The 11,606-nt window shown below is 32.6% G+C and overlaps 2 protein-coding genes across 6 annotated transcripts in view; both read left to right on the top strand.

Annotated features, from left to right (window-relative positions):
- The first annotated feature begins 3,424 nt into the window (after positions 1-3,424).
- On the top strand, positions 3,425-11,017 carry LOC145319556 (uncharacterized). Of its 3 annotated transcripts, none has more exons than XR_013879937.1 (12): positions 3,425-3,477; positions 3,631-3,732; positions 4,542-4,626; positions 5,402-5,451; positions 6,278-6,338; positions 7,420-7,517; positions 7,672-7,774; positions 7,974-8,037; positions 8,384-8,463; positions 9,233-9,351; positions 9,993-10,177; positions 10,777-11,017. XR_013879937.1 is itself a non-coding variant. In XM_080161762.1 (11 exons), the coding sequence occupies exons 1-11, from the start codon at positions 3,437-3,439 to the stop codon at positions 10,009-10,011; spliced, it is 822 nt and encodes a 273-aa protein (XP_080017888.1). In that variant the 5' UTR covers positions 3,425-3,436; the 3' UTR covers positions 10,012-10,336. The 3 variants fall into 3 exon arrangements, 1 of the variants encoding a protein (XP_080017888.1); XR_013879936.1 differs by having other exon boundaries at positions 10,770-11,017; XM_080161762.1 differs by lacking the exon at positions 10,777-11,017 and having other exon boundaries at positions 9,993-10,336.
- LOC145319535 (uncharacterized) overlaps positions 11,016-11,606 on the top strand; it is a 65,751-nt gene continuing 65,160 nt past the window's right edge. For all 3 annotated transcript variants that reach the window (XR_013879920.1, XM_080161717.1, XM_080161716.1), the window contains exon 1: positions 11,016-11,065. The gene's annotated coding sequence lies outside the window, so the exon portion shown is untranslated. The remainder of the gene's footprint in view (positions 11,066-11,606) is intronic.

The following is an 11,606-nucleotide window of genomic DNA, read 5'->3' as shown; positions in this document are numbered from 1 at the left end:
CGTTTTCTGAGATGGGCGTTTTTTTTGAGATGACCACTTATATCATGACAAACAGACAAAATGACCAAGTTAATTGTATACTAGATGCTCATTGTTCTATCTGTCTAATTCAAATAACAGCCGAGAAATTACAATTCCCCTAGCTGACTGAAGAACAGACGGACGGACAACGTGAATTATAGAGTAGCTTTGCTCCTAACAAGGTGCAAAAAGTGCGCTGTCTACACGAAATTATAATTTAGGCATTATATTTTCACACCCACGCGCCTACAAACAAATTTTTAACAAGCATGAAGATATACCCATAATAGCGAAGCAAATCTTGGCAGGGATCTAAAAAGATAAGACATTGGCCGATATATTGATATACATCCCTAATGTAATTACACAAAACTTTACCTTCTGTAGATATCAATTAGTGGTTGAAATCTAGTGGATGCTTAACTTAATAAACCAACTAATCAAAATCCATTTAAAGTCCCCAAAGTTGTTAAGCCAACGAATAAGAAAGCGTTATCATAAAACTTTTTTACCTACGCTTAAGCAATAAAAAAAGAAAAACATAAATACTAATGTACCTTACAAATACACAGTCAGAACTTCTTGAAAAATGTTGTGCAATTAGAAGGTTAAAGTTAAAGTTAAAGGCTTAATTGTATTAGACTGAAATGGGGTTTTCACTCTAGTGAAGTTATCTATTTTATGATTTTTTTAAAAGTTAGAAGTTGTACTTCAATTAGTAATGATTAAAAAATTAATCAGAAAATTAGGATTTTTTTCATAAAAAATGTCTTTTGTAGCAAAACAGATTAAATGACCAAGTAAAATATATACTGGATGCTTCTGGAGAAGTGCAGTAAATTTCGAATCAAAGAGTAGATTTGTCATCAAAACTATTTTTTAAAAATATAAAAATGGATAGAAGTTAACTTAAGAGAATCTTTGTCTTTTGAAAAGCGAAGCGAAGCTTAGGTTTAAAAACAAAAGCCACAAAAACGTTCACATGATTTCTCTTTAATTTTAAATTCTTTTACTTCAGCGAAGCTACTTTACAAACTCTTATGTCCATCTTTCTGTGAGATCAGCTACATTTGTAGAGATACATGTAATTCTTTGCTGCTATTTAAGATTTGTGGAGTTTTTTTTCAAATGAAAATTAACAATGAACATTTGGTATTTAATTATTTTTTTGTCTGTCAATCATGCAAAAAAAAAACATTTATGGGAGGTTTCGTGGTTTTCTATTAAGTTAATTATGTTTAATAACCAATGAACAGTGACGTCCAAGAGTTAGGGGAGGGGGTGTATTAGGTGTGTTTACCCCCCCCCCCTCCCTCCAAATGCAAGTTTTATGCAAAATTTTAGATTTTATCCTCCCGTGGATTTTAACGCCCATTTGAGGGTACTAAGGACACCACAAAACTTTTAAAATTTGAATGGAATTTTAAAAAGAATCCAAAGTTTATATGCAAAAGAATTCGACATTACATATACAAAAAAAATTTGCCACCTAAATAATAATTTAAAACCGGCATGCATAACATCCCCAAGGAACGCCTATAGATATATATAAATTCAATACTTAGTACATAAAGAAGTCAACCTATTATGAATGAAAACTGTTAACAAATAAATTGGCATTTAGACGGACGGGCCCTAGTCATACAGTCGCAGCGTTGCTAAAAGAATTGATATTGGATCATGGAAAGAAAACGAAGTAGCGGGATTCGTCGTATTTTCACAGTAGCTTTTGATAGGTTACTTTGGTTAAGTTAAATGATAATGATAGTCCCGTCTTGTTATAGTCCCCTGAAGGTGCTAAAAAAGGAGAAAGCCGCTGTAAAAAAAAACGACCAAACCCGCTACTTCGTTTTCCTTCCATGATCCTTATTATATAATTATTTCCTAATTTCATACTAAAAAGACGACATTGATTTTCGTGCATACAATAATATTGCTAGCAGACAGAGAGCGCTGTTTGTTTTGATACACGTAGCAGACAAAAATTTACTTTCATTTTCATTTCAGTTTGACTTCGTTCGTTCGGCTGTGTTACGATTCCGGTGATCATTATGTTTTTAGTTAAAGGTATATTTTATTTTTTATTAAAAGATCTATTTTAGATGTTTTAATAAGAAAATTACCATATCATTTATTGAAAAAATGAAAATATGTTAACATTTGAGTTCATGTAATCTTTTATGTTTTATTATAATTAGATAAGGATTTTTTATTTCAGCAATATTTCGTCTTAAATTATGTTCATACATTAATTAGTAACGTAATGGTAATCTATTTAAGAGGAATCATCCAAAAGTATCGATGCACAATTAAAATCAGTGATTGACAGAACAGACACAGTTATTGAACAGCATGACCGACAGCTAGACAGACAGATGATCAGTATACATCTTAAATAGCAGCCGAGAAAAACACATTTCCCTTATAAAGCGTTACGGACGGACAGCAATGTTAGTTATAGAGTAGCTTCTCTACAGTATAAAGTATTGTGTGAAAATCATTGCTGCGGTAATAAAATTAATATTTAGTATACAATAACTTACTTTCTAAAATTCAAGGATTTTTATTAATTATGTATTTGATGAATCCTTTAATTACATTCACTTACAATTTTCAACGCTTCATTACACACCTAACAAACCAAACACACCCGCACACTTATATATACGCACACACTCACACACAAACGCACACACACACACACCAACGCCCACACTTACACACACCAACGCACACACACACACACACACACATTTTTAACACATTTAACGGAGGAAATCTTAAGAAGCACAACAAATAATAACTTTTTAAGGTAAAAACACTAAGGTAATTTTTAGCTACTGCTTTAGCTATGCTCCTAGCATCTAGATTCTAGAGGCTCTGCATCCGAAGGGGCTGAGAGGGGCTAGAAATAAGCCTCAAACCGTTCAAAGCATTAAATCTGAAAATAAAATAGCCTAAAACCATTACAGTGCCTATGGGAGCTTACCTAATTATTTTAATTAGAGAACCCAATCGATTCATTAGTTATCAAGATCTTAAGATTCAGACAAAAAACCTTACTACTTAACATATATTATTATAGAAGTTGCTGATATTTTCATTTAAAAAGTTTATCTATGTACCTAGGCAATATAAAAACAATTAAATTCTTGATATTTTAAAATCCATTAAATATAAAGTTTAAGTAATTTTAACTCAGGATATCCTGCGGAGATTTAGACAAAAATTCAATTATACCCAACTTATAAAGTATCTATGCTACTTTACACATATATTGCCTTTGAATTTATATTTATTTGATAAAATCAGCATAAATTCTTTAGTAGAATTTTATTGCAATAATGAATATGATTTATATAATATATAACTAGTAAAAATAAAACACTTGATATATATTTTCAGAATTTTAAAAATGGAGTATGTTGAATTGAAGACTGTTAATGCATACTGCAAGTAAGAATTATGAATTCTAGTTTCAAGTAAAAAGTCACGCCAATAATCCAATCCAAAGACCTTTGCTTGACTTATTAGTATGCTTTTGTTGGGTTCTCATTGACTAATAGCCCTGATGACCGGTATTTCCATTTAATAATTTGACCAATTTAGGATAGCAAAATTTGGTGCAACGCTTGTTGATTGGAAAGTGGAGGAACAGCCAATAATTTTTGTCAGCCCAAACGCTGTCTTTGACGGGAAGAAAGCTATCAGGTATTATTATTTTGAAGAGTTGATTTTACTACTATATTTAGTCATGGAGGGAGGAGACATTTGACTGTAAATTACTCTGGTATCCAAAGTTTTATGACTAAGTTATTGTTGTCATTGGCCTATAAATATTGAACGCCTTTAGGTATCAAAGGGGGAGGCGGAAGTGACACTTTTTTAAACCAAAACTAAAAGTCAAAGGAACTCAACTGAATAAACCGCCGATTATTTTTTGCCTTTTCTCGCCTAATCAGACAATTTTAATCATCTGAGATAAACTTTTCTTTTCATAAAATTTTTTACCTTTGGAAGAAGAAGTTTATCTCAGATTATTGAAAATTGTCTAATTTGGTGAGAAAAGGCAACAAAAATTACGGCGGTGTTCGGCGGGAGCGGTGGTTCCGCCGCTATTTCTTCACAGTTCCATAATGTACCTCTTAAAAGCAACTGCCATGCCAAAACTCAGAGCTGTAACTAATTGTCTAATTTGGCGAGAAAAGGCAACAAAAAAAAATACGGCGGGGTTCGGCGGGAGCGGCGGTTCCGCCGCTATTTCTTCTCAGTTAAATAATGTACCTCTTTACCTCTTTAAAGCAACTACCATGCCAAATCTAAGAGCTGTAACTCTTTGACTTTTAGCTTTGGTTTCAAAAAGTGTCACTTCCGCCTCCCCCTTTTTAATTTATTGGTTACATACTTGTAGTGTCCAAACTTTTCAACTAATAATTTTGATATACAGAGGTGGTTATTTTGTTTATCATTATAACAAACTGAAACTTTTAAGATTACAAAATGTATACTTGTATTTTCAGGGGAGGAATTCCTGTTTGTTTTCCATCTTTTGGACCATGGAGTTATGGGGCACAGCATGGCTTTGCTAGGACCTCCAATTGGCAGGTAATGGGAGCTGTCCATAATCTAAGAGGAGTAATGTCTCCTTTTTTGTTCACACATTCATGATAGTAGGTAAAGTAACACTTAAGAAAACCAAATCATAATGCATGAAATTTGTCAGTAAGTCCTAACTGTGCACTGTAATAAGCTTCCATGAATAAGGTATATTATAGCCAACCAGCGAAATAAATCTAAAATGATATATGTGGGCAGATAGAAAGGTCAACAATTTTAATATGTGTTGCCCCTAAACGACAGCTGAAAATCACGTATAGGGTTCGTGATTTTGTTTTCGAATTAATTTCGTTGTTTGTATAAGCTGATAATGGCTAATTAAAATCATTACATCTTTAATGATACTGTTGTGAAACTCGAACTACCTACACGGCCATCATCCACACCCACGATCCGCGACCTAGGCTCAACACGTATCGCATCCGCTCGTCTTCGGGCACGTGATAGGTTCGAATCTCGACTTTAAAAATAGTTCCTACTGCTGCTATGTCAGGTGTGTGACATAAATAATTAGAGTAGGGGGAATGCCTTTGCCCATAAAAAAGGCGCAACTCATTACCATGCACAGTTAGGTCTTCTCGTACAAAGATCAGGCAATCAAAGGGTTGGTTATTTGTTGGATGTTTCTTAACATAATATCCACCATGGGGCGTAAGAGTATTGCATCCCATTACAAGCGGATGATGCCCTTGGGTTCTCTATATGATGAACTACTCACCCACTGGTCTTCTTCTGGAAGCTTCTGATAAGGTTCATTATTCAGGTAGTTGAGGATCCAACCAATGGCGAAGACGAATCTGTAGTGGTTTTAAGGTTTGTACCCAATCTTTGTCAATATCTCTTTGATTTTTAATTACTTTACTATAACTTAAGAATGTGCAAAAAATGCGGACATTTTTAAAATTGAAATTACGCGGCTTGTGTAGAAAAATGTTACGCATACCGTTAGAACCGCTAAGAATTCTATTTTTTTTAAATATAAGAACGATTTCTGTGCTGCGTAAAGTTAGGGAGCTACATGTTAAAATGACTGACTTAAAACTTGACTTGCGAGTATATTAGTAAATATTAGACAATAATTCTTGCAAAAAGACGTGCGTACATTTTTTAAAATTCAAATTGCGCGGCTTGTGTTAATGGCAGACCAATGTTACGCATACCGTCAGAACCGCTATGAACTGTATTTTTTTGGAAATATAAGAACGGATTCTGTGCTACAATTATAATCTAGGAGCTAGGTGGTAAAATGTCCCAAAATTTACTCGCAAGTCAAGTTTGAAGTCAGTAGTGACATTTTAACACGTAGCTCCCTAACTATACGTAGCACAGTAATCGTTCTTATATTTCCAAAAAAAATAGACTTCTTAGCGGTTCTAATGGAATGCGTAACATTTTTCTACTATATACACAAGCCGCGCAATTTCACTTTTAAAAACATCCGCATTTTTTTTGTGCACACCCTTTATCTTTGTCTGTTTGCCGCCAACCGTTACACTATGGCCAACATCTTATTTATTTGTCTGCTATCAAAGATAAAATTTACCATTGCGCACTTTTGCCCTCTAATTTACTGTTCTTTTTAAATATTTTATTTTCATTTTGTTGCTGTGCTACTTATTTTTTTATTGTCCTTTCCTAGGTTGGAAGATACAGAAGAGACAAGAAAAATTTGGAACTTTAAATTCACTTTGGATTATAAGGTTTGTTTTTATCCTCCTATTGTGTAAGTAAAGTATTAATGGTTTTTGTCTATCCGTTAAGATGTTGCTAGCTAAGGAACATATTTAGTTCTCCGATAGAGGAAAGATTTTCATAAATTAGGATGGGGCCAGGCTATTTTCTGCAATTCTCTCCCCTCCAAATTCTGAGCCCTGGATGCTAGGAGCGAAGCCAGTAAGGAGTGATAACTGCAATACATTTTACATATACTGATGAAATTTAAGTAAACAAGGATGACAACATCCATAAGGCGAAGCACTGAAACGGTAGGACAAACGGACATTAACACTTGTATAGTTTCAGAACTGAATAATCCTAATATAAATGTATAAGAGTCAAAGCAAAATTGTAAGTAAATTTGTTAAAAAACTGCTTGATACAGGATAATGTTTAATGTTTATGGACATACTTACATTTTTAGAACTTGATTATAGAGTTGCTTCGTTTATTACATTATACTTTGTTGTCCCAGGAATCAATATACCAAAAATCAGATCAATCCGATGATTAGATCACATAAAAATTTGATGTTAAAAAAGTAAAAAAATCAACATGTTTAACATGGACATACGAACATTTTGGTAATGATTATAGAGTTGCTACGCTTTCTAAATCGTACCTAACTGCTAAAGGAATCACCATGCAAAATTTGAAATCGATAAGACAATTCTAACATGCCTAAATTAACGAAAAAAGCTATCCGTTACGGACGTACGGACGGACCGACCCTAATTATAGAAAAGCTTCGCTTTTAAAAATCGATGTGAGAATGGATGTAGAATATATGTGGATATTGTAACAGGAGAAAAATTGTCGTTAATTTAGCTTGCTAACATGGAACTCATTTATTAATCAGATTGTTCATCTATTAGTAGGAGGGGAGGGTAAGTAGTAAATGGAGTATAATGGGGAATCGTTATTTTAGCCCACTGCAAGTTTCACTTTATTATAGTAGAACATAAAAATATGGTGTAAGATCCAAGTAATAATAATATATCCATTTATTTGAGCAACTTTTGATCTTCCCAATATAATTAAGGAAAACCAAAATTTTTTTTTTAGATAAAAATCTCAGGAAAAGTTTTGGATTTGTGCCTGGACCTGAAAAACAACGGAGAGGAGGATATTTCCTTTACAACTGCTTTACACACATACTTCTGGTAATTTTATTTTTATCCAAGGAAAATTTTCATAGTACTTAATTTTGCTTTTTGGTTTTACCCTAATTTTTAACTGTACATATTTTTTTGGTTACTAAAAGCTTTCTCCCCCCCCCCCCTTACTTCAATTATCCATACATATAAATTTATTTAGTGTGGATGATGTAGAAAAAGCAAGCATAGCCGGACTGAAAGGATTACAATACCTGGATAAAACTCTACCTGACACACCAAAGCTTACTGAAGACAGGGAAAAGGTTTTTAACTTTTTTTTTAAGAGTGATGAAACATTTTCTGTAATATATTTAGATATTCCGTTGTGGTAAACTTATTTATGGTATAAAATTAACGTGAACTATAGGAATGAAGGGTATAATGTAAAGAAAATAGCTGATACTTTACTTGTCCCCGGGATTAATAATGTTTTTTTTTATAAAGTTTACTAATGTACTTCAGGTGGAGTTGGCAGGCTGGACAGATAGGGTTTATCTTGGGTCATCAGAAGCTGTCAAAATAACAGGTAAAGTTGTTCCATCCTAATCTTATCCCCGTATTCCATTGAAGAGGTTGCGTGAATATGTGATTATGTTTTGTTAGGTGAGGTTTATTAGTGTAACTTAACCTAACCTAAAATAACTTAACCTAACCTAATAAAGCTTATCTTTCACACATGCGCAGCTGCCGCGTAACCTCTCTAATAAGAGATACGGGGGTAAGATTACGATAGAACAAGGATTAAAATAAGCCAGATGATCTGGATAAGCTGGACAAAACTAAATCTAAATTTTTTTACATATACATTTGGACATAATTATCCCTGTTTTTAAAACATCCTTTTGCCTGTATCAATGTAGGTATGCATTTAGGATTAGTTGATGGAGGTGAAGTGAGTTTGACCAGTAGCAACCTTCCAGATACTGTTGTCTGGAACCCGTGGAATGAAAAGGTACGTTCATTTTTTGGCTTAGGTCAATGCGTCGGCAGGAGTAATATGAAGTAAAGGATAGTTACACGAAGTGCATTCAAAGGGTTATATTAGTAACATTTTATATGATTATATTAAGAGCGGGTATGCCTCTAGAGGTAGCTTTGTAGACACTTGGGGGAAAGTGAGGGGTGAGTGGTAAGTCGACGATCCATTTTTAATTTTAGTTCTGGAAAGAAAATAAAATATCTAAAAGATATAAAATAAAAATGCATTTAATTATATGCTGTATAATAAAGCAATAAGAATAAGACTTTTGTTGTGCTCTATTATGCAACTTTTAGGCAGTATTTTCGGGTATTGTCAGTTTCGTGTCATCACCTCTTAAGGGGTGTTTCGTCGTATTTTCTCGGTGAAATATGAGAAAATCTATCGTAAAAATACGACGTATTTGTATCAGGCGTATCAGGTAATGTTAAAATATTTCAGAATAATAGAATGGGGTCAAAATCTTATATATATTTTAACATTTAAATTTGATTTTAAATTAGTATAAAGTTAAAATTTGATAATTATTTTTACCTAACTCGGAAAATTTAATAATATTTGTTGAAAGTAGGTATTCTATTTTAAATTTAACAATTTACTTCATTTTACTGAAAAGATAAAAAATTTGACGGATAAATTACCCAAATTATTTATTTTATTTACATACGTTTCCTGGATGATAGGAGTTCAGCCGTTAAAATAAATAAAATGATCAAATCCTAAAAATAGTTATCAAATCTAGGCCGCAGCTATGGGTGACCTAGGGGCCGAGGCTTGGCCCAAGTTCATCTGTGTTGAGGCAGGAGCATGTGTAGACCCTATAGTTGTTCCTGGCAACCAGTCTTGGAGTTCTAGCCACAGGTTACCCCTTAATTTGTAGGAGTATGGTATTGTCAATTATCAAAATAATCTATAATAATATTTGGAGGCCAGATAAAAATGTCGTCTTTACTACGATGTGTTGTCGCCTTAAAAATCACAAAACATTTACGAATATCTTTTTCGAATGTATTCAATTGATACTCAAAGCTGGATGGGAGTAAATACACATCAGGAGCAATAGGACAGTGTATCGTAAGTTATTCTGCACCTTAGGTTTATAATCACGTTTTTACATTCGTTGGTTTGAAAAAATGGGACTTTTATTATATCTTCATTTGCTACTACAAATTAGACGTGTCCAAACTGATCACTATAGTTTATGGTAATAGCAGGGACTAAATTACAAATAAAGATGAGATTGTCCTCGTAAAATAAGGTTCAGTAATCGTTATCAATAAAAGAGGAAAACCGTTAGAATAGCAACTTTGTGGACTTTTATTGGATTTTGATTGGTTGGTTCACTACATCGGGTAAAACTGTCCAAACATTTCAATCGCTAATTTTATTCTAAAGAAAGGTTAATTTTGTTTATCCTCATTGGAGATATTGTACATCAATTTATAGGCCATTGTCTTATCCCTTTAAATCCCTGATGCTAACTTGTTTTATGTTTTTTTTAGGATGGAATACAGCAAATAAAGTGAAATTATACTGTTACAAAACAAAATGATATGATACAAACTTCCAAAGAAAACTAGTTTTTGTAAACGTGCTCACAAGAATTTTGAATCATCAACTTTCATAGTTTTGCAGAGGAAAAAACCGAGGTTTTTGAATTTTTATATGTACACTGCAATAATTCAAAGTATTGTAATCTATAATACAAAGTAGCTTGATGTTTGTCCGTCCGTCTGAAGCTTAAGATCTCGGTAACCGCTGAACCGATTGGGCTCTACTCTCGAGGGAATATAACTACTGGTCCTTTAGGGGTTTAAAGCTTTTTTTGAGGATTTAGACACCCCACCCCACAAAAAAAATTCCCCACTAAAAATATTTTTTTTAAAAATTTTTTTAAATGTTTGAATTTTTTTCTCTCAATATTTTATAATTCATTTTCTTTTAAAGGCTAGAGACAAAGACATTTTCAAAAAACATAGGATAAAGGAAGAATCAAAAAATATAAGAGAGATATAAAGAAACAAAAAAAGCTAAAAAAAAAATCAAAAATTTCTAATTACTTTCAAAAAATATCCACTGATCCTGTAGGGAAAATCCCCTAGAAGCTAGGGGTGAAGCCACTAGTCCTATCCTATAAAGTAGTAAGTTTTTTAGTCTGAAGCTTAAGATTTTGATAATTACGTAACATTTAATTCTTCATTTTAGATAAGCTTCACATAGGACCTGAGACGTTTTTAGGCTATTTTTTCTGACCCCTTGTTACCCTATTGATGACTTAGTCCTTAGATGCTAGGGGTGCAGCCGCTAGTTTGTTTGTTTCTTTTATGTTATCATATTCATTTTTGTAGTATTTTATTTACCAGTATTTAGATTAGATTAAAATAATCCGAAATGTAGTGCATTTATATATAATATACAATTAAATGTTAATCTAATGAAATTATGAATTATAATTTTAGATAATAAAAAGTAAATTTGTCATATCATTAATAAAGTAAAATATTCTATACCTACCTACTTAAACTAGTTTTTCAGATATAAATTGATTACAAATGGTCAAATGGAGGAATATAAGGTAAGAACCTAAGGGAGTAAGGGAGGGGACAATGGATCGAATATTCAATTTTTAAGAGTCTCAGACTTTAAGGGTACTGGCTTAAAGGGATTGTGTACGAATTATGCAGTTTCTGACTGACTTTGGGTACTAGCGCATCAATGCCCTGCTAACTAGCTGAGTTAGTTTTGAATATAGCAGACAGAAAAATTTGTTACTAGATGGCTTGTTTTAACAAATATTTTTTCCAAAGAAAATTTCATTTCATGTATAGAAACTCTACTGTAATATTTATGTATTAAACAATCTAAGAACCCCTTGAATTTAGGTGGCAGTTAAAAATATATGAGAAGGGTTGACGAAGTTTAAACACAATTTTTCTAGTGATTAATTACAGAATGTTTACTACATTGTGATGCATTGGTAATTTAATTTTTAAGTAATTGATTTTTTTCTTAGAACTAATTTTGTTCTATATTATATTACCCTGATCTCTTTACAATTTTGGTCAAATTTTCTGGATAAATCTGGTTTTCATCGCTTTTCAGTAAAAACTCTTAAA

This window comes from Acartia tonsa, chromosome 5 (assembly GCF_053477335.1).
Source record: "Acartia tonsa isolate MP-2025a chromosome 5, ASM5347733v1, whole genome shotgun sequence".
Taxonomy (NCBI): Eukaryota; Metazoa; Arthropoda; class Copepoda; order Calanoida; family Acartiidae; genus Acartia; species Acartia tonsa.
Note: the sequence above shows the minus strand (reverse complement) of the source record. Positions and strands in the feature narration are given on the sequence as shown.